Raw genomic sequence first — 23816 nt, 5'->3', positions numbered from 1 at the left:
ATATTCATATTTCATATTCATAGATAATACAATTTAATTTTATGATTATTATACGTGTATATTAAAAAATTATCAAAAATTAGTTATCAATATAAATATATATTAAAAATAAATTAAATTATATATATTTAATAATTAATTTTAATATATAAATAATATTTTTGTTAATTTATCAAATAAAATAATATAAAAATTAAGTTATTTTTTAAATAAATATTAAAGATTTGTAATTTTAAATATTTAAAAATTAATTAATTCACTAACGATACATTTTTAAATAGGGATCAATTCTGCGACCTCCTTATCTTACCAAGTCAGAAATACCGTGAAAAGCAAGAACAAACAATACCATTTGGGATGAAATTTACAAAAAAATATATATATTTATTTTATTTTTAAAATAATTTATTTATAATTCTAAATTAGGAAATAGGAAAGATAATTTTTATTTAAATAAAAAAACCAAGAAGATAGTGAGCGCTTTTTTTTCCTTTTCCGGCAAAAACAGATCTAAGAAACATGTCAGGGAAAAGTTCATTTGGGAAAGGAAATTAGGGTTTCGGAAAGCTGCCTTTTCGATTATTATTTTTCTCAATTGCTCCTTGTTCACAATTTTAACATGAAAATTTGAACCATTTATTACAATATACTGTATTATAATACATCTCTTTAACTCTCTATGATTGTTCTCGGTTCTCACTGTTCCTACGGTAGGAAAAAGGAACACGCTTGAGTTTAACGATTGTGTCATCATGAGCAGCCCCAAATGCTTTTTAAGGTGATTTTGAATACAATTGTCGAACCCTGTTTATGCCTGGATCCAATTGTCCTCTGTTTTTTGGTGATTGAAGATTGTGACTGTGTTGTTCTTGTTGATGATTAGTTTATACTACTAAATTAGATGGAAGAGCCTCACATTGATGTTTATGTTTATATGATAATTTTAGTTGGATTTCCCAGTTAATTATGAGTTTATCAAAGCATTGAATTTGATATTTGAGTTAAATGATCCTACTCCAATAACCCACTTTTTGGTTCTGTTTTGGAGCAAAATTTGGTATTACTCTCAATTTCTTGCAAATAAATGTGGCAACTGGAAAACAATGAATAGTTGCTCAATCCATATTTCTCAACTGATATAATATTTTTTGTTTCACCCTTCAAGTACCAGAGCAACACTGCATTTTATAAGAACAATGCAAAATCTTTGGCATGGTTTCTATATTCATTATCGTATATCAATCATTGCGTATGAGTTTCTGATCGCCCCAAAGGGTTCAAAACAAATCGTTTGGGTGCTGTAAATCGGTAACATGAATTTTGCTAGATGACTTTGTTTCTGATGAGTATCTCCCAAGTGCAGGTATCATTAGAGCCAAAAGATATCATTTAACTCATAACTGTCATGAGTTCGTGGGTTCCTCAATTGCCTCAAAACAGACTTGTAGGTATTTTTTCGTGAATCCTATAGCCATGAAATCAGGCCATCAACATGGTGGAGGTGATAATGCTCACACAAAGATCTTACTTACTTCACTGTCAGCCATGGTGGCTGAGACTACAACTTTCCCAATTGACCTGATCAAGACCAGGCTTCAGCTCCATGGTGAGTCGCTTTCCTCAAGCCGACCCACTGGTGCAGTTCGAATAGCAGCAGAAATTATCCGTGAACAAGGTTCTCTTGGCCTTTACAAAGGCTGGTCTCCAGCAATCATAAGACACCTATTCTACACACCTATTCGAATTGTTGGGTATGAACATATGAGGAGTGTGATTTCAGCTGATAATGCTTCACTCTCTATCTTTAGCAAGGCTCTTGTTGGTGGAATCAGTGGTTGCATGGCTCAGGTGAGAGCTACATGGTATGGATATGGCGCGCATTGTGATAAAATGCTATCTTACAGTGATGAATTTCCTGGTTCCAACAAACAGTAGATACAATTTTTTGGGAATATTCCTTGTTTTACCCATAAGGTTTTTACTCTTAGTTATACAGGTTGTAGCAAGTCCAGCCGATCTTGTCAAGGTGCGGATGCAAGCTGATGGCCGTATGGCAAGGCACGGTATTCAACCTCGATATTCGGGACCATTCGATGCTTTTAGGAAGATTGTTCAGGCTGAAGGATTAAAAGGGCTGTGGAAGGGTGTTTTGCCTAATGTCCAAAGAGCGTTCTTGGTGAACATGGGAGAATTAGCATGCTATGATCATGCCAAACAATTGGTTATTAGAAGCAGGATAGCTGATGATAATGTTTACGCCCACACATTAGCTTCCATCATGTCAGGTCTTGCGGCAACTTCTTTAAGTTGTCCGGCTGATGTCGTGAAGACTAGGATGATGAATCAAGTGGCCAAGGAAGGGAAAGTCTTGTATATTAGCTCTCTTGATTGCTTGGTAAAGACAGTTAAAGTTGAAGGAATTCAAGCACTGTGGAAAGGATTCTTCCCGACATGGGCTCGGCTAGGTCCATGGCAATTTGTATTCTGGGTATCCTACGAGAAGTTCAGAAAAATTGCAGGGCTCTCTTCTTTCTGATGTAATGTTCTTACTCATAAAAATAGTCTTGTATTCATAAAAAACTCACAATTCAATGCACACACACCTAGATTCATTCCTTATATTTAAACTATTATAAGCCTTTCTGTGTAGTTGCCTTGTATGGCTAATTTTCAAACTTTTAGTAATGGAAGAGTTACAATTTGTTATGAAGGTGATATATATTTTTCTTGTTCTACTGAATGATCATTGATCACTTATGTTTTGTATTATAGTACATCTTGTTAACCTACCTGAAAAATGGTAAAAAAGAGGAAAATAAAATAAATCATCAGGGAGTGAACTTGCATTTAACATTAGTTAACTTGTGAGAAGCTATGCATGGTACTAACACTTCAAAATATATTAGACATTTATTCCTTGACCCTTGGATTCAAAGTTAACACTATGTTTATTTGAGAGGTAAAATAGCGAGAAAAATTTCATGGATGAGTTTCATCATTGATGTGTAAATTTAGACATGGTGCTTATTCACAAGTGTCCCTTTTTTTTTAAATTTATTTAAGTGCATAGCTGAGTAATGGGGCGAAAATTCAGTGTTAAATTATTAATTATCATACTTTCAAGGTTCAAAATGCAATAATAATGATGTTAACTTTTATGGGATAAGAATATGCTCTATTTGGCCCCCAATATAGTATTGTGGTTGATTAAGGAATTTTCATTATAAGAATTGCTCATTTGTGAATCAAACACAGTTGTGGTGGACCAAACATAGATCTTGTATCAAAGTTTCACTTCAAAATTGTCTTGGTCTCACTTCATAGTTGGAATTTGATGTTTTTTCCCACATACTATATAGCTCAATCTGCACATGCTCCATTAACCTTCAACAAAGAATATCTTATTTAGATAGTATAATCAAATGAACAATACTCTTAACTATTGAATTCCTATGAAACGTGCAAGTAGAGTAAATGACCATCATATGAGATGCTCATAAACAATTCATTTACATGTGGCAAAAGGATTATTATACTTTTTGTTTCATGTGCTTAATCCAAGGCCCAAACCTGCAAACCATGGAGAAAATGGGATTACTTGGAATGAATAGCTAAATTCTCTGCCAAAAAACAAACAAAGAAAGAAGGATGCGTTTGGTTTGTATTTTTATTTTCTGTTTTCATTCTTAGTGTTTTCTGTTTTTAGGATTTTGTGAAGGAAAAGGAGAAAATGGGTAGTGAAAACAAAAAAAGGATTATATCATTTTCATTGTTTTCTCTTTTTTCTTCACAAAATTCTGGAAATAGAAAATACTGAAAATAAAAACAGAAAATAAAAATGCAAATCAAATGCATCCTAAGTTCTAGTATCATGATTACTGTAATGATCAAGAACTAACCTGGATCTTTCCATCAGAGGAACCAACAAAAAGCATCATACCATCCGCATCTGATACTAATGATGTGATTTTTGTGTTACCACCAGCCATTTTGATGGAAGCAACCCGGGTGAACTTATCTTTCAGCCAAACCTCAATGGTGCCGAACTTCGTACCTGCAAATATGAAGTCATTGTTGATGGCTACACGATGGATGTCGAGTCCAGTTGATAGTGATCCTACTACCATTTTGGTGGAGAGTGAAAATATCTGACATCAAAAAGTTATTCAAGCTTAGCAAGAAATTTTTTTATTTGTAATGATGAGAATAACATGATTGGTATAGGATTAGAAATGGCATGTATGCACCTTTCCTGCAGTTGCATCAACAGAAGATCCACAGGCATAGAGGAAACCATCATGAATTTGAAGGGCGTGTATGGTTTGTTTTCCCAATAATTTTCTTGTACCAGAGAAGAATGAATATGATGTATGTTTGGACAAGTCAACCTCCTGAACATGTTCACTAAATTTTGTGATGGAAATTTTCCAACAGAAGCCTTGCATGTTTTTATAGAATTAAATTATTTGGATCTCAACTCCATATAATCTATATTGGTTGGTACTTGGTACATTTTATCTTAAGGAACTGCAAGAATTTGAAGCTACTGAAGAATGATGCATACCTGAATGCTGTAACCGGAGCAGCCGCAATACAATTTGTCGCCGGCAACAGCAAGGCATTTCACATACTTGCTGAAATTGATATGCTTTGGAGCCTCTGACCAATTATAAACCTGTAATTAACATCTGAAGTTCTTATTAATCATACCCTTTTTACGATGAAACTGATTTTCTATTTGATTTGATTTGTTCAAGCAACATATATAGTGGCTTGCCTTGGCTCCAGTTCCTTGAGACACATAGCATGCCAATCTAGCATTTGCTGTTAACTCATACACTGCCTCCTTCACATCATGAACATCTATACATATAATCTCATTGGCTTTGATAGTCCAAACCTGCACATAAGAAGTCTTATTGATTAGTTCATACTGAATAATATGATTGAAGTAGTTCCCTGAGATGCAAGAAGTAATTTGGAAGTTATCAAGATGGCAAATATTGCTAAGATATTGGTCTTCAATCATTGCAGTTTCCACAAGAAAATACCCTGCTATTTTCTCTGTGAAGTAAACTCATTTTGGTCTTGCTTATTTCAGTGAACTTTATCAATATAATTAGTATTTACCCTTAGACCTAAGTTTAGTTGTTTATAAAATAGATCTCAACCAGAAGAAAGATGAAAATAAAAAAAAAATCTCATTTTACATTCATAAAAATAAATATTAACAATACATGAATAAGATAAAATATATAATAAATTAAACATATTCTAAGTAGTCATAAAGTTTGATAATGATATTATACGGTTTGAATTGGATTAGATTAGTTGTAAAAAGTCGATCCGAAATCTGATCCAATTCGAGTGGTTTGTGAAAGATGGATTCAGTTCAATCTAAATTATTATAATTTGATTAGTTTTCTGTTTGGATTGGATGAGCAGTTTTGTTTGGTTTGGTTTGGATTTCAACATCTCTAAGTTATAGGGACTTAAAATACAAAATTTTAAACTACAAGGAGCTTGAAAATTAAGTTAAATTAAGTACTTCTAGAGCTATTTAACTTTTTTTTTTAAATAAAAATTGATTAGTCAAACATAAGACTAGTTTTCATGATAACAATTAACAAGAAGGTAATTTACCCGGATGGTTTTGTCTAAGGAACCACTGTAGAGTCTATCACCTGAAGAACACAGAGAAGTTACAGCTTTTGTGTGCTCGCGAGTTTCTTGAATGATTCTTGGTATTCTCTTCCTTGCATCCCATACCTGTTATTCAACATATTAAGTGATAGTTTTTCAAGAAAGAAAGGCAGCCAAACATGGATTTCAGTCACACTTTTCTATTGGTTAGGACACCCTACACCCTACCTTGATAGTTCCATCAGAGTGTCCACTCAAGACCTGACCATTCAGATAAAGCAAAGAAAGCACTTCTCCGTTTGAGCTCAAATCTAACTCAACAACCTCTTTACAACTCCACAACTCAGTCTGTGAAATAGAGATTTCTGTTAGTTACTTTTTCCAAATGTGTAGCTTGACCACTATGGTAATTTCTATGGTCAAAGAAGGTCCCCGTGTAAATAGTTTAACTATAGACATGATAGATGATAGGACTCAATGACAACATCTTATCTATGTAGCCGATTCAAACTAGTGAGATAAGGGTTTGTTGTTGTTGTTAACAAAAATAACATACATTTATCAAAGTTTACGTATCAAATTTGCATATTTAACAAAGTTTTAGGGGGAGGGCGAATGATTTGCACATAACCCAAAGTTTAGGAAAGTGTAATCAAGTTGATTTGCTCATTTTTAAGGTTTAAAGGCTATGCACAAGATGTAAGATTCAGGGTATAAAGTCCAATTGACCCTTGATATAGTGCATGTAATGAATCATATCATGAATCAACATTCGACTCACCACATCAACAGATTTTAAGTTTAGTAAGGTTCTCATAATATCAACTGCTGCAGCTGAATGTTTCTTTAGCTTCCTCAAGGTTCTATAAATGCTTTTAGCATAGCCTCCAAGTGCTTCATGAGCAACTGAAACATCATAAGTTTTCAGTTTAGAACTCCTTTGTTTGATAAGATGACACAGATAATGTCTATAATTATTATAAATATACCCACTTGGATCACTAATGAAAGTATTCAAAGCTAGGTTAGCAAGAATCTTTTCCTCCATGTTCTTTGATGACAGTAGAACATTTATGAATTCATCAAGCAATGACTCACGAGCAACGTCCCTTATACCGGTGTCAGGAAGCGTAGAGAGCATGTGTGTAAGCCATGTGGCCAGAACAAGGCAAGATTTTGCCATCTCTAGGGAAGTACTCCTTAAGCATTCTTCCAATGCTTTAAATATTGAACCATTTTCATGGTTGCAAAGTACAAATGCAACCTTTTTCTGCCAATAATTCAATGCATTTTTCTCATCCTCCTATGCAAGAAACATTTGTGTCAGTTGGAGAAAAACAAATCAACAATTTTTCAAACAAAAGAAAATCTAAATGCCTCATAGCTCCTAACCATTGTTTCCACCAAATCATTGTCACGTTGTCCCAATTGTTCGGCCTTCATTAAAGCGTTGTAAGGCTGATCGAATCCTGCGATCTTGAGCAACCAGGCTTCAGTATATGACTTTCCTGAGGAAGTGACATGTCCAATAAGATATAGTAAAGCATCTAAAGCCTTAATTTGAGTATTTGAGAAGTCTTTTTGCCAAAGTGCTTCAATTAGTGTCTCTACAGCTTCTTCCCTATAAATGCTCATCTTTCGTGGCTCCACCTAAAGATTTGACAAGATAAAAAATGCTGAGATGACGAGAGAGCATAAACTACATTTATGTAACAAGAAATTGGTTTCCAAAGACTGACCAGAAGATCAAGCTGGAGAAGAAGACTGGCAACAGCAAGCTGATGCTCCATTGGAGCCATCTGAAGATATACAAGAAACGTATGCATTGTACTAAATGCTCCTTCATCCTTGATTATCTGTAAGATTTGGTTGCAGAAAGTTCTCCTAATGATAACAATATGAAAATGAAAACATAAATAAATGGATTGAAGAAGGAATTGGAATAGACGTACATCTTCTTGCAAACAACACCTTCCCATGTCAACATAATAAAGTACTCAAATAAATAAGGTTTCTCTCATTTTCTAGCAGGAAACATTGACACACTAGATTCTGCTTGTAAAGGAACAACTGTATTTCACTTGAAAAGTAATTAGAAAGGAAGGAAGATTTTATTTGCTTGCGATACAAGTAAGCTGCAAGCTTTTAATTACCTATTCAATTGAACCAGCTCGGAGAGAAATTCTGCGCAGACGCCTTTCATACTATCATTTCCACCATGAAATAATTCAAGAACAGGAGACAATTCGACTCGACTTGCTATCAAGTTCTTGCAACTTCTTTCAGCTTGCATACAACACAAAAGTATGGAAACAACAGACGTCCTTACCTCCATCCTCTCTAAATATTTTACCAATGCCGGAATTCCATTTGCTGAAATAACACTCAAAGCATTAAGGGACCTGCTGTATTCATCCCCTCCGGCTAATATTTGTTCAAGAATTGCTATGGCGGCATCTTTCGGGTCCATAACTAATTGAAAATCATCCAACTCCTCATTTTTGTTCTGAATCACTTGGACTAGAGATGGTATAAGCTCATGGGCTGATAGCTGAGCAAAAACTGGTCTTAGCTGATAAATCAGAAGTGCTGCCTCAGCCAAACCATTCTTGAGCAGAGCAGCCAAACAATCAAAATCAGAATCTACACTGTTAAGTATCTCTCCGACACTTTCGTCTAGAAAAATTAGCTCTGTAAGGATGTAAATTGTTGTCCTCAGAACTTCTCCATTCAGAGAAGCTGAAAGTATTTCCATTAAACCGTTTATGACAGTTGGTTTTGATAAATAAGAATGAATCTGAGGATCACTCTTTGCATCCTTCCATGATCTAGCAATTTCCAATACAGCTTCTTCACATTCTTGTAAATTTTCTGATGTGCAGAGACTTGAAATGTATGGTTTCATGGAATTCATGATTGTTTCAACTGCAGCTTGAGATAGCACACTAGTTGGAGATGTTGCAGCAACCTGTATAAATCTCTTGCTCCTTTGTATGATATAATCCTCTTTGTTCTTATGAGTCATTGAGTCGGGTGTTCTTTGTAAAATGGACAGCATTGAGTTGTCTTTCTGCAATGGAGAACAAGAAGAACCCCTTGGTGTGTTAGTGTTAGAATTTGAGAACTCCTGAGCTAGTTCAGGATGTTGTTCCTTCCAGGATGTTATCAATCTCTTCAAAACATAGTTTGTTTTGGGTAACATGCTTGCGGATAGAGGCTGTCGCGTGATGGGGCATGTTGTGTTTCCTGTTTTAAGCCATTCTTGAATAGCTTTTCTTTCATAGGTCTGGCCTGTTTCAAGGGTAACAGGATCACAAAATATCTGACCTGTGATTGGACATACAAAATCTTTTGGCGGCTTTGATCCAGTAGTCTGCTTCTCTAATTTGGGCAATGAAATGCAGCCATGATATCCCTCATCACTTTCACAAAAAGAACTGCATCCAAAGATATTGAAGCACTAAGAAACCTATAATGATTATTACTTATCAAATGCTCTATGCTATGCATAAGAACTATATAATTAAGAGCATCATAGAACATATTAATATAGTTACCTGTCATTTAGCACCAGGCTATCCTCATTTTCATAACTCATACATGGAATTCGATTATAGTCTTTCTTCTTAATGTTCACCTATATTCCAAAGAAAAATTATGGTCTTCAACATAAAAATTGATAATCACATTCACACTTAACAATAATAGAAAGTTAATAGTATTATTAACATATAGGGTCATAGATATCGTAAGAGGCACACCATCATTTCATGATCAGAGTTCATAATGTGATCAGTGCTCAGGTCTGGTGATGATGTTAAAGAGTCAGAAATGATCGAATCCCTTAAACGACTAGACAATAAGCGCAAGTACTTCGGCTCTCTTTTGCTGCGCATATGAGGATTTAATGACGACTTGTCTTGAGGAGTTCTTGGAGAGTCCAAGGGAGAGGAGATACTAGGAGAGTATATTTTACTCCTTTGGTTTGATAGATGCACTTTTGGCTCAATATTATTGTCCTTGATCGCCTTCCTTTCAGGCGAGAAAACATTATTTTTGTTAGGAGAACCCACAGATGCATCATCAAGATCAGAATCTGAATCTTCTTCATTTTCATTTTCATTTTCATTCTCTTCAATGATGCTCTCCTACATATCATAAATTATCTTAAGGGCTATACACTTATGCTACTTGAGAACCATGAATCTAAAGCTATAGATATTATTTGCAATAAAAATATAATTAACTCTCTTTCACCTTAGTACCCCATATAGATGAGTTTTCCACCTTGGAATGGCTCGATGGTTTATCTCTGTTGAAAATTTGAAATTCAGCATCCAAAAAGGTACATGCATTAGTAGGCTCAAATGAAGTAAAAATTTTCACTGAAAATGAAACACATGCATGAAATACTACCTGGTTTTTTCATTTACACCATCTTTTGGCATTGACATCAAAGAAAAGCCAGCACTCTTAGGCAAAATCGGACCGAATTTCACATAATCTGGAACCGACCTGCTCAACTCATGCAAAGGAGTCATTGGCGGCTCAGCAATTGGCAACATGGGAACAACCTTCTTGCCTGAGGTAGTGGAATCAGAGTTCATGCAGTCCTTATAGTACTTTGCATATAGCCGCGTGTTCTCGTCCAAAGACTCTCCATAAAGCTGCTCCAGTTTTTGCAACTTATCTAACTGATTTGGCCTCAGAGAGAATACCAAGGATTCATTGAAAAGTTGATCAAAATCAGCTGTGACTGAAAAATCAGAAGTTTCAGGTATTACTTCCATCATAAGTTTGTGCCTCTCCTCTGAATACCACCCTACAATAGAGCTCATGTGTGGAAGGAACAGAGTTTTCCAGAGTTCTGGAGCAAAGTCAATCCGAGCGAAAAAAGGATCAACGATGAACATGTCAATGGCATGAAGAACACAATTCTGAATGTTGTTCCTCAACTTCCATAGGTATGATAGGTTCAAATGTGCCCAAGCTGAAAGGTAGAAGTTTGGCACTCCAGCAGTCTTTTGCTTAGGATTCAGCATTGCACAAACTTGCAGCATCTTCTCAGCATAATCCAGTCTCGCAAGCTTAGTTTCCGTGTTATAGGTATTGATAGCTTCTTCAAGCGCCTCGATACCCCAATCAAGATTTGCTAACACTGCTTGATCAGAGTACTCTACCTCAGTGTCTTTTTCAGAACTTCCATCTTCAGCTGCTAACCTCTCTGCACACTGTTCTTTGTGCTGAGCTCTTAGTTCTTTGTCGATTAATCGATCCTGAATGAAACTATCGATGGTTGTTGTCAAGATTCTAACAATATCCTTTTGGTCCATTGTGAATCTGAAGTTTCCTGCCATATCTAAAATGACATCACAACAAAGAAAGCCTCATGGAACATTCTTCAAACAGTTGGAGATCAACATGTAAAGAACCAAATTCATTATCTGTAAAGACACTTGAGTGTACAAGAATACTCCAACTATTTCATAAATCTATATAGCAATCCAAAAATATAAATGGAATCTAATGCAAACAACAAAGTTCACATAAGAACTCAGAAAGGTTTAGAACATTCAAGATTAATGAGTATACATGAATTCGAGCAACACACAAAGTGATCTTCCACAATTCGAAAAGGAAAAGTATAGGTAACCAATAACATTTTTGAACAATGCGTGAACAATGTGAATTAATAGAGTTAAAAGAATAAATTAATCTTAAATTTAATTAATAGCATTAAATTAGGATGTAGTGTATTTTTATTTAATTGGTGGTTGTTCACATTGTTAAAAATAGCATTGTTTACCTAGCACTTCCCATTCGAAAATTCCTAATCACTTGGATGGTTGGAGATCGACTAGAGATTTTTGAATTGTAGAGAGGCGCTTTGTCTTTTGGACAAATGATAAGGATCCAAAAGGGCATTTACTCTATGAATTCACCAATTGCTAATATTTGAAAAACAAAGGTAACATTCATCTACTACCCAAAAAAAAAAATCAAAATTAGAAATTCATATCGGCATGCACGTTGACAAACTAAGAGACTTAAAACAATGAACCTATCTTTTGGACCTAATAAAATTAAGCTACCACTTCAAAAACCACTCAATAACTCATAATTATATATGATCGTCATACATAAAACTCAGAATCTAAAAAGATAATATAGAATCAAAGCATTCAACCATTCATCCCCCAGACTCTAATGAAAAATTTTCAAACTTGACCAAGTCTTTGACCTTATCTCTTCCTAACCTTTTATACTCTGATCCTTCACAAGATTTCCACTCACACCTCACCTCCGGCGAGGGTGTCGTGGCGCACGTGCTGGAAAATAAACAGATGAATGATGAGGGTGAAGCACTGTATATGAAGATGCTATATATGTTGAAGTTGCACTGTTGAACAATTCAAATTACTTGACAAGATGCTTTTGACTTTAGCTTTGATTTTGATCAATGAAAACAGGACTAATAATAAGACATCATGTTAATTCAAAGCCAGGTTCTTGGAGGAAACTAGACAATAATTTCTAAAGAGAGGAAGAAGAAGAAGAAAAAATCAGTGGAAGCCAGGAACATAGAATACTTGTGTGCTTTCTAAATTGTATAAAAATGGTGCAGAGTTGGAAGTAGCCATTGCCGGCATTGGATATGTGTGTGTGATGACAGAAGCAAAGCGCGGACCAAGGAATATGTCTTATTATAATATTATGCAAAGGTTAAGATACTTAATATTGCTATTGTTTTTATGGTATGATTATGATTATTAATTAAATATTATATGGTTTTTTATTTATTTATTGGTACGTGAGAAAAACACAGGTCAAACGACTAATTCGTCGCGCATTTAAATTTTATTTAAAGCCAATAATTTACTACATGTACAAACACTTGCTTAAGTAAAGGAGTGAGTGCACTCGTCAACTCAAGTTCGTTAGAAAGAGAAACTAACTAGCAACCATTGTTGGCCACTTGGCCTTTTGGTTTGAAGGTATGGAAAGTTGAAAAGTGAAAACACTTAACAGTGCTGCTTTCATTGGTGTTTATTGTTTGCTTGAACGTGTGTCCGTAAAACCGCAAAGCAAAACATAGTTTTTCAGCTATTTCCAATTAGGGCGATAGATGGTGGTTTCTATAAGTTTAAAAAAAATAAAAACACATAAAAAAATATTTTTTTATATATTTTATTTAATTATAAATTAAATATAAAATAGAATAAATTAAAAAAATATATTTTACTTTTTTTCTCACATAAATTTATAAAAAAATATAATGATAAAATATTTAATTCAAAAAATTAATAAAGATAATAAATAAAAAATAAATAATAAGTTGTATCACTCAATAATATTTTTTGTCAAAAAAAAATACAAAAATATACTAATTTAATATTTTAAGACATAATATTTGTATCCATGGTTTTGTATCTCTATAACTATGTCTTTGTATCTGGTGCTTATATATAGGCACATTTTTAGATATTTCTAATATTTGGTTTTGGTTACATTTTATTTTAGGTCTCACAAGATGTCATATAAGTAAATATAAGATCATATATCATAAATATTAATTTGATACTTAATGTGAGATTTGTCACTTCAATATTTGATTTCAACTCAATTTAAATTTTATATTATTTTTAATTATTTCAAATATTTTCAATTAAATTGTAAAAAATAACTAAAATATAAAAATTATAAAACTACACGATTAATATTTATATACCATATTAAAAAGATATTATACATTAATAAAAATATACTTTAAAATATTATTTAAATAACCATAACAACATTAAAAAACACATTATATGTTTGAGACATTATATATTTTGACTCATTGAATTTGAAAAGAAAATTATAATAAAAAAATAAAAATTTTGGAGATGTGAAAATTAAGAACTTTGTGCATTTAGATTGGAAGAGAAATTAAAATTTTGTAAATAATTAAAAAAATATTAAGTTGAATTGGGTTGGATCTATTTTTTTATTAAATTGATAAAAAGATAACAAAAAATAAAATAATGAAATGCAGAAATACAACTGAGTATATTCTATATATCTTATTTAGCTTGATTGAACTTTTGTCATTGTACGTTACAATAACAATATTCAAATGTTTATTTAATGGGTTATATAAGTGATAGTATTCAATTGGTCTTTTTTTTTTAAATATAGTTTTGTTTTTTACGAATATTATATCTTATTTTAAATATTATATCTAATACAAATTTTAATTTTAAATTAATTTAATTATTGTATATATCAAAAATAATATCCAAAAAAGATCATATTAGAGTTGCTCTTAAAAATATAGACACTATAATACATATTCGTTATTTGTTTAGTAAAACACATATTTTAGATGGATAAACTAACACACAACCACACATAACATAATACATGTATTTACTGTTTTGGCAAAAAGTTGGGACATAAATATTATTAGATATGAAAATGAAACACATTTTCCAGGCGAAAAAATTGTTACTAGTAATAAATGTGTTTATGTTTTCTTATAAGTATCTTAACAACCAAACAAATTATATATATGTGTGCTTTTTTTTTATTATTATACATACTTATTCACTCACACATGCTAAAAGTTTTTTATACTACAATCAAACTATATTATTGCTAGGAATAAATTTTTTTATCATATATAAGACTGTTTTGTTTATTTTTGTCAATTTTAATAGAATGTTGAATCAAACTTATATCAACATCTTAATTCGGAGAACAAATATAATTTTTTTATAAGAGGAAATTTGACCTAAAATTTATTAAACGTGTGTGTCGAACAATTATTTGTATATGAAATGTATGGAATATTTGATGAAAATTATATCAAAGAATGTAAACAATGATAACAAATGAAAATACAAAAGATAAATGAAACCTTAAATAAATAAGAAAGTAAAATAGAAATTGAGAGAAAATAAAATACTTAAAAAAAAAGAAGAAAATAATAAAATAAATTGAAAATTTGACTCCAAACATTCATGAGTTCTCCTTGACGTTAGTATGACTTGAAAATTATAGAGTTTTAGTGTACTTTTTGTATTCAGATTGAAGTCTCCTCATTTTTCTAAACTTCTCCTATTTATAGACAACAATGATGGATTGCAGAATATTTCTTTCTTTTCACGATCTAGCTTTCCTTTTTTTTTAGGTTCCCACAATCCACGATCTTGCCTTGACTCTAAAGAATCTTGTTCTCCAAACTGGATATCCCACATCTTTTCTTTTATCTTGGTCACCAAGCATTCATTCTCCACGTCCTTTATTTAGATTTTTTTATAATTAAAATAAATTTTTTATTTATCAAAATATGTAATTTCTAACATTTTTATCGCACCTTATCTCCTTTCTCATTTACAGTTTAAATAAAATAAGAGTACACGTATCTTGTTTATACTATAAACGAGATAAGGTACGAAATGGGATACATGTATATTTTGTTTACACTATAAACAAGATACATGAATATTTATGACGTTTATAGTATAAACGAGATACGTTACGACAAATTTTCAGCAGCTATAAAAGAATGTGCAACCCTTTGTATTCTCCACAAATATTTCACTTCTTCTTCTCTACCTTTTTTCTTCTGAAAAATAAGCCAAAATGTCTAGTAGTAGTGGTTATCTTATTATAAGTATGTATCCCAATTGCCATATGAGAAATAGTGATACTAGGGTGATATTTGAGTGTTAGAATCTCATTCTGTTGCGTATCTGGCGAGTAAGTTCTTTGTCAGAGCTAAAGAGTCTGATATTGAGTAGCATACGTGGTAGCGGCAGAAAAGAGATCGGAAGGGTGGGGGTATAGGTTGCTAACACCGATGGAAAACGGAATTTTTTTTCGTCTGTTTTTCCTCCATGGCGATGAGCATGTGTGTCCGATGTTTGACATGACATCCATAGAAGAATTATAGCAAAACAAGTGATAGAGATTTCTGTGGAGGTTAGTGATGTCGGTGGCGATGGATCTGGCCAGTCAAACTTTGTGCAGGATGACCCACCTCTCGCACTGAAATCGCTACACGTTGCTAGTCCAGTAGAAGACATGGACGTTGACGGTGGGGACTCCGACGAGGAGTATGTTGCGGATGGCAACGAGAGCGATTCTTCTAAAGATGATGATGATGAGGAGTTTGTACCAGAGACCATGGTCGAGACATTACGTCGGTATCTTCTGCCTACCTTGCACCTAATTTCGGCCTTATCATCTGTACTCAGTCACTATCATACATTGGATCTGGACGCGATACAAGAGAAAAATCCATTTTCCAACATGTGTGAAGACGTTTACAACTTCGACGGTGGTTTGGAGTTTTGGGTTGGGCACAGATTTAAAAGCAGAGATGCAGTAATATCGGGTGTAAAGAATTACAACATTCGCAGAAGTGCTGAGTACTGAGTCATGGAGTCGGATCCATTAAAGTACCATGTGCATTGCTGGCACTTTAAAGCAGGTTGTCCTTGGCATCTCCGTGTTGCTCTCTGACAGAATCTCGTATATCAGTAAGTTCAAGTTTAACTGTGTTCTATATCCTCATTTATCATTGTTGTGCTAGTTGTACACTTAACCACGGTTGTTCTATTTCTTTAGGGAGGTAAGTAGGGTTGGAGGAGCGCATACGTGTTTAGCACCCACCATGTCTCAAGACTACCGACAATTGGATAGCAATCTCATCTGCCATTATCTGTAAAGTTCTTCTATTCTTTCTTATTAGCATATTTTCCAAGGCCATCTACTTTGGTTCTAACTTGGCATAATGTGATAGTTGAAATGTTAGACCGACGTAGTTCTGATTATTACTTTTTTGTTTCTCTCATAAATTTTAGGCGAACATAAGGGAACTATATGAATTGGTGTGCAAAATCAAAGGAGTAGAACAAAAAAAGGTGCTTATTTATTTATTTTTATATGTTTTCTTATGTGGTTATGTTTTGCTTTTTTTTCTCTCTGTAATCAATAATGCTTTCCGCTTTTGTCTTTCTTTCTTTTTCCTGGTTGAAAATTATGTTAGGCCTGTATTTGGGATTACTTCAATTTAAACAAACATTCAGTGCTAGCTGTGTCAGACTAGACAAGTATGGTAGTATTTTTTTAATTGATTGAAAAAGCCGAACAAATCGAACCAAACCAAACCGGTTTTAATTGGTTTGGTTTGGTTCGGATGGCTTCGCTAAAAAAATCAAACCAAACCGAACTGCAATTTAATTAGACGATCGGATCAGATGACCTTTCTCTCAAAAACCGAACTAAACCGCACCGCGAACACCCCTACTGGCCGACCTGTTTCCACCAGGATTCATATTAAGATGGACGAGGGCGGGCGTGAAGAGAAAATGTGTGGTCTTTGTAGACAAATCAGTCATACCTAAAAAGGATGTCCAAACCAGCCGACAGACGAGGTTTAGTTTGCAGTCATAACTTTGTTTATGTTTTTTAAGGTTGTTTTTGTAGTTTATGTGTTTGTGTGGTTTAGTTTATTGTTCATTTTATTATATTTTGAATAAGCAAATGTTGTACTCGAACATTATGCGGTTTAAGTTATCCATGTTTACGGTATTTATATTGTTAAGGAATTTTAAAGTTTAAAATAGAACATATAACAACTTTGCATAAAAATCCAAAAAAAAAGAGTTCAATAATTGAACCTCAAACTAAATACAATGGATATAAAAAAATCACAAATGGTGAATTAAAATGCAACATAAATAGTGTACCAAAATATATCAACAGTAACATATGGAATTACAACATACAACAGTAATAACGATATCATTGGTGATGATCACTTGGGTAATGCAGCCGATGTCCAGTGCCACATGGTGGAGGCTGTGGGTGATGCAAGGGATCCTGTGGCTGATAAGGCGCCTATGAGGGCACAGGATGATATGCGGCAATGTAACTCTTGGAGTACGTCACCGGCTGATACTATGGCTGGTAAGGTGGATGAATCGGTAGTGTATGCATCGGCTGGGATGCCGTCATCAATAGGACGTAGTCTACCGAAGACGGTGTTACATACTGAGCATCGGGTCTGACATATGTGTCGTATGACGTGCCACAACCAAAAGAAATGTATAGAACTCAAACAGTGGTGGACATAGGGGCAGACGAATGCTGTTGTGCATGTCCCATGTTCTACTCCCTACCTATGCAGAATTACTCTGCGATGTGCTGCACGGTGGGCTGGTCAGGGGTATGAATGTAGAATGCCCCTCCAAAATCTATCTCATCAACTATCGATGCCTCCTAAGTCCTAACGACTGCTGGATGCCCCGAGGCATGCTAACCAGGGGGCAACATCCCAATCACTTGAAATGTCTGTGATCCTGACCCTGAAGGTGGACGTGGTGGTAGAGGAGGAGAAGGGGTGGTGGTGGTGGAGGCGGTGAGTCACCTTGGTTGTCTAGGATATCACCGTGCTCCTCCAGCCGATGATACTCAGCCTCCTCCTTGGACTCAACGTCTAAGCACCCCCTGCGAGGCCTAACCCTATCTTTCTAGGGTACTGCAGCTCCTTCATGCTCTCTGACACCCCTCTTTCTCCTAGTAAGCCTCTGGATGTTGGCCAAACCTCCTTGGCCTGCCGCCGACAATCAAGGACATCCCAAGGAATGAGGGAAGGTGTAGGACGTCCCTCTGCTAGCTGGCAGTCGGCTACATGTCTCTCAGTAAGTCCAACAGCCTGGGGTCATCAAACACATTATGTCCCGACAAGTGTCTAACATAGCAAGCCTGCAGATACCAATCCCAATACTCCTGCGTTGGCCAATAGTTTGGGAACGGCTGAATGGATATACGATGTCCCTCTTCAAACCAACCCCTCTACCGATCGTACTACTAATAAAGCTTGGTAGGCCACCAGACATCCTCGCCCCGTCCTGTGGTAGTCAGGAACTTGTCAACGTTGACTGAGTCCCTTAGCACTGGCTGCTAGATATTAAATTGGCGTTTCACCGGGTCGACATAGTAAAACTCAACTATGTTGAAATAGACGAGGGGAACAACAAACATCCATGTTCCCCACTCCGCCTCTTCCTTCAGCCATAGCGAGTAGGTGTCCTGCAGTGCAAGATCATCATAAGGCGTCCATAGGAACTACAATGGACGTTGTGAAATAATCATGAATGACAAGGACTAAGAAAGTTTGAGTAATTTATGCAACTATGACCAAATAACAGGGTAACTCGCTTACCTCAGCCCACAGAAACTGATCCAACACCCGACATCATCGCAATACTCTCTGCTTGTGCTGGTCCCTGCTCTGCTGTGTCATACCTATCAACCTATAAAATTTGCAAGAATATCCACTATTCGATTAATTGCACATTATATTGAATTACGTAAACGAAGAATAATAAAACTATATTGAATAGTTACCTCGTAGCTATGGAGTACATGTAAATCTGTCACTCAGGTGGACACCACTGAGAAAATCTCTGGTATATCCAAGATACTAGCAAAGGAGTGCATCCTGCGATGTTTGTGGTTGAGCATTGTGCTGTAAAACATAGAGAATGGTACGTCTATGCTAGCACCGCAAATCTCCAAGACAGAGAATGACACATCTGAAAGTAATATAGTAGTGGAAGCCACCAGAGATTGACCTAATTATTTGACTTATCAGTCATCAGGTAACCCCCAATCATCAATAGTATGTAGCACCTCGCGTACTATCGGAGGGTGGCTAGATCATCTGTATCAGGCATCTGTTGGAGTCGCTCCCAAAACCATGTCAGCTTGAGGGAAAAAGACTCCTTCCTCTGTGCACCCTGCCGCTAGACTACAGGAGGCCTGGCATTGAGTAGCCGCTCCACCAACTCCCAAGCCTCGGTCTCATACAATGTGCAAAAATCATGGATGTACCCACCCACTGGCTCTCTATTAGCGCGTAGTCCGAGGTGGTATGCGACATCCTAGAGGGTGATAGTGCACTCACCCACGTAAGGTAGAAAGTTTTGGTCTCACGATGCCAACGCTCCACAAATGCCGTGATCAGGGAGTTGTCAAACAAAAAATCCCTTAGTGACATGGCGTTGCCAAAGCCAACCTCCTTCAGGTAGAAGACAATGGCATCCAGTGGTGGGAGTGTGTAACTCATTCTCCTGGGAAGAAGTAGGTGAGACGTCTAGAAAAAAAACTTCGAATCAGAAATATGTAAATCTATCAAGCTATAAAAATTTCACGGTAAAAAATTAATTTGAATTACAAGTAAACTATTTTAACAAATAACAGCAAATATTTACCTTTTACATTAATTTGAATAAAAATATTTACCTAAATAATAAATAACTAAACTAATAGATGTCTATATAATATAATTTAAATAGAAATATTTAGTTAAATAATTAATGACAGCATTCATTTTCCAACTCCTTCATAACTTACATTAAGTAAAATATTTACTTAAATAACTAACAACAAGTAAATATTTAATAACAAATTAAAAAAACAATTTACTTAAATATTTAATAATTAAAAAAATAAATATCTTGTTACTTAATTAAGTTAACAAAAAAATATTTAGATAAATAATTAATAACTAAGTTAATAAACATATGCTTAATAACTTAATTTAAAGAAAAATCAACCTAAATAAACATTTAACTAACAAATCCAACTCAAAGTAGGCATAAAATCATACCCTATCATTTAAACCATTGCTAACAATATATTCATTCGCCTAACGTATACTACATACTACTTCTATAAAAGTACCCTAAGTATGGCTACACATGTAAGCTTTAGCATAAACATAAAATAAAAACAACACCAACGTCAAAATCGGCTGCTCTTGTGATGTGCCATGTCGCATTCAGTTAATTGATGTTTGCATCATATGCATCGATGGGCACCATAATCTTGTAATAACTTGAAATTTGATTAGCAAAGGATAAAAATGGAGGAAAAGTTGAAGAAATGAATGTGATAAGGATTAAAGAGGCATTGTGGATGAAATACATATATATATGTTTCCTTCACTCTTATCTTGTTTACAGTGTAAACGAAATAAGAGTATATGTATTTCTTTTACACTGTAAACGCGATAAAGCACTAAACGACGTGTGTAACAGTCCAGACCACCCGCTAGCACGATATTGTCCGCTTTGACACACAAGGCCTCACGGTTTTGCTTTTGATGATAGGGATGATAGCCGAAAACCCCCCCCCCCCACACTCACTCGTCAAAATGTGTCATGCTAGGGAGAGGTGTCCACACCCTTATAAGGCATGCTTCGTTTCTCTCCTCAACCGATGTGGGACCTTACAATCCACCCCCTTAAGGGAGCCCAGCGCCCTCGCTGGCACATCGATCCGGACTCCGGCTCTGATACCATCTGTAACAGCCCAGACCACCCGCTTGCACGATATTATCCACTTTGGCACACAATGTCTCATGGTTTTGCCTTTGACGACACGAATGATAGCTGAAGCCCCCCACACTCACTCGTCAAAACGCGTCATGCTAGAGAGAGGTATCCACACCCTTATAAGGCATGCTTCATTCCCTTCCCCAACCAATGTGGGACCTTACAACATGGCCATATTATCTTGTTTACAGTGTAAAGGAGATATGTGTACTCTTATTTTGTTTACACTGTAAACGAGATAAAAAATAATATGTATTTGAAAAAAATACTACAAATTACATATTTTAGTAAATAAGATATTTATTTTATTTATTTAAAAAATTCTCTTTTTATTACCATGCATTAATGAATTAACCCACGTGTTAATAAAATTTCGACCTAAACCCTTCTTCGACTCATCTCACACATGATGTAATCGACATTTTATTTCATCATTATCGAATTGTACATCTTGTCGAGTTTTGTACTAATGGAGACAAACAACTTTGTTACTAGTATACAAGTCTCAGCCATATGTCATTGTGTCTATAGCTATATTATTTTTAGATAGTCTATAATAACACAATTTAAAAGGACTCGACATCGATTAGTCTATTAAGATCACAATATATTCTAGACTCGACGAATGCTGATAAAAAATACTAAAAAAATGTTATAAAAAATTTATAATGTGATGGAAAATATTCAAATAATAATATTTAATATACATATTTTGAGTCTGTGTATTTTGAATATATAAAATTGTGTTACCCTAAAATGATATTAGGTTAGGGCTATATATCGAAATTATAGAAGTACGTCACATTTAGAATTAGGTTTAATTATATTACAAAAAAAGCTTATGGTCACAATAAAGAACCGTGATCATAGTTAGTGAAAAGGTGACTATAGGTCTATTGTCATAGTTTTTTACCTAAGGTCATGATTTTTCCACCGTAGCTTATTTTGCCGTAGCCATAGATCTGTTAACATGATTTTTTTTATCTATAATCATGGTTTGTATGGTCACTGTTGTAGTGTTTAAATTCTAATACTTCAAACCATGTTTTTTTACCGTGACCATAGGTTACTCTATGTTCACGCGTAAAAATCGTGACCATAACTTGCTCTATGGTCACTCTTTTATAAAATCGTGACCATAGCCTAATCTATGGTCACGGTTTTAATGTAACCATAGCTTATCTATAGTCACCCTATTTTAAAACCGTGAGCATAACCTACTCTAAGGTCACCCCTATTTTAAACTGTGATCATAGCTTACTCTATGGTCATTCTTTTGTGAAACCGTGACCATAGGCTGATTTATGGTCATGGTTTTAGCATGACCATCGTGTATCTATGGTCACCCTATTTTAAAACTGTGACCATAGCTCACTCCATGGTCACCTTTTTTAAAAAATCGTTACCATAACCTTATCTATGATAACGGTTTTAGCGTGACTATAGCTTATCTATGGTCACCCTATTTTAAAACTGTGACCATAGTTTACTCTATGGTCACCCTTTTGAAAAATCGTGACCATAGCAATTACCCTTTTGAAAAATTGTGACCATAGCATTATTTATGGTCACTCTATTTTAAAATTGTGACCATTGCTTACTTTATAGTCATCCTTTTGAAAAACCGTAACTATAACCTTATCCACTGTAACGATTTTAGCGTGATCATAGTGATAAACCACAACTTTATGATTTATCTTGTATTGAATTTGGTGAATTTTATCAACTTTTTCTCTATTTACTCAATGAAATAACATGGTTTTGTGAATCTCTCCTAATTTGTGCTTAAGGGTAAAACATGCTTTTTAGGCCTTTAATTTGCTAAATAAAATTTACTTTAATTTCATTCGATGCCTTGATATGTTAAGTGATTTCAGTCTTAGAAGGCAAAGATTAAATTGAAAAAGTGAAGAAAAAAAGCATGCAAAGTGGAGAATTCATGAAGAAATGAGGATTTGGAGTAATTCATGGTCATGTGTATGCATGCCTTGCGTGTGCGCATGATTTGGGAATTCACCATGTTGTGCGTACGCATGCCTCATGCGTACGCATGACATAAGGCACGTGATTCACTTAAGAAAAAAGTGGTTGTCAATTTCTAGACCTCTTCAAGTTCAACTCCAACTCATTTTTGAAATATTTGAGACCAAATTCAAGAAGGAATAAGGAGAGAGCAATTAGGTTTAGTTTAGTATCATGTTTTAGCTTATATTTTAGAGAGAGAAGCTCTCTCTTCTCTCTAGAATTAGGGTAGATTTAGATTAATTTCTCTTAGATTTAAGTTTTATTTCTTGTCTTGATCTAGTTTCAATTGTTTTTCCTTGTTTAATTGCCTTGACTCTCTTAGTTTACCTTGCTCATTTCTTAGTTGTGCTACTTTTAGTTTATGAACTCTTATTAGTTTTGATTTATATTAATGCAATTTGATGTTTTCATGTTCATTGATGTTTAATTAAGTTGTTAATATTGTTATCTTGTATTTAGTAGTTTTAGATTTTGTTTTTATTTGCAATTTTACCATACTTTTATTTTATGCCTTCCAAGTATTTATAGAAATGTCTTTTTTTAATTCTATGATAGATTTCTACACTCTTGTCTTGGAATTGAGTAGTTTAGGTGACCTTGATTTCAGCAATGTCCGAGTTGATTGACAATTTGGAGAACTTAATTAATCTCATTTCCATTAATGAGTAAGACAAACAAATTATTGGTTTGTATTGTGACAAACAAATTAAACTTTGATTGTGAAGATAAATTGCCGATTTCAACTATACTTGC

The 23816-nt window shown here is 34.5% G+C and overlaps 2 protein-coding genes across 8 annotated transcripts; one reads left to right on the top strand and one right to left on the bottom strand.

Moving 5' to 3' along the window:
• The first annotated feature begins 303 nt into the window (after positions 1-303).
• LOC112711437 (mitochondrial uncoupling protein 3) lies at positions 304-2733 on the top strand. The gene is made up of 3 exons (XM_025764094.3): positions 304-778; positions 1364-1848; positions 1997-2733. The coding sequence occupies exons 2-3, from the start codon at positions 1474-1476 to the stop codon at positions 2534-2536; spliced, it is 915 nt and encodes a 304-aa protein (XP_025619879.1). The 5' UTR covers positions 304-778; positions 1364-1473; the 3' UTR covers positions 2537-2733.
• A 345-nt stretch (positions 2734-3078) lies between these two features.
• On the bottom strand, positions 3079-12368 carry LOC112711435 (putative E3 ubiquitin-protein ligase LIN-1). 7 transcript variants are annotated; one of them, XR_011866003.1, is made up of 18 exons: positions 11901-12368; positions 10060-11002; positions 9901-9955; positions 9405-9791; positions 9201-9280; positions 7797-9080; positions 7383-7527; positions 7036-7293; positions 6637-6946; positions 6425-6549; positions 5872-5991; positions 5644-5769; positions 4778-4900; positions 4565-4675; positions 4248-4404; positions 3900-4148; positions 3514-3570; positions 3079-3384 (listed from the first exon to the last, which is right to left on the bottom strand). XR_011866003.1 is itself a non-coding variant. In XM_029289183.2 (18 exons), the coding sequence occupies exons 2-17, from the start codon at positions 10998-11000 to the stop codon at positions 3553-3555; spliced, it is 4476 nt and encodes a 1491-aa protein (XP_029145016.1). In that variant the 5' UTR covers positions 11001-11002; positions 11901-12368; the 3' UTR covers positions 3079-3384; positions 3514-3552. The 7 variants fall into 7 exon arrangements, 5 of the variants coding, with proteins under 5 accessions (XP_029145016.1, XP_029145017.1, XP_072059459.1 ...); XM_029289183.2 differs by having other exon boundaries at positions 4248-4391; XM_029289184.2 differs by having other exon boundaries at positions 3537-3570; positions 4248-4391.
• Between the last annotated feature and the right edge of the window lie 11448 nt (positions 12369-23816).

The sequence above is a fragment of the Arachis hypogaea genome, chromosome 9, assembly GCF_003086295.3.
Source record: "Arachis hypogaea cultivar Tifrunner chromosome 9, arahy.Tifrunner.gnm2.J5K5, whole genome shotgun sequence".
NCBI classification, from domain to species: Eukaryota; Viridiplantae; Streptophyta; class Magnoliopsida; order Fabales; family Fabaceae; genus Arachis; species Arachis hypogaea.
The sequence above is the reverse complement of the archived record's forward strand: the minus strand, read 5'-3'. Positions and strand labels throughout refer to the sequence as shown.

Excerpts from the sequence above, each read along its gene's own strand:
- LOC112711437 (XM_025764094.3), top strand. The coding sequence starts at position 1,474 with ATGAAATCAGGCCATCAACATGGTGGAGGTGATAATGCTCACACAAAG. Across the intron at positions 1,849-1,996 it reads TCAGTGGTTGCATGGCTCAG|GTTGTAGCAAGTCCAGCCGA; the intron begins GTGAGAGCTACA and ends TTAGTTATACAG.
- LOC112711435 (XM_025764089.3), bottom strand. The coding sequence starts at position 11,000 with ATGGCAGGAAACTTCAGATTCACAATGGACCAAAAGGATATTGTTAGA. Across the intron at positions 6,947-7,035 it reads ATGATTTGGTGGAAACAATG|GAGGATGAGAAAAATGCATT; the intron begins GTTAGGAGCTAT and ends TTTCTTGCATAG. Across the intron at positions 4,676-4,777 it reads CTCAAGGAACTGGAGCCAAG|GTTTATAATTGGTCAGAGGC; the intron begins GCAAGCCACTAT and ends TGTTAATTACAG.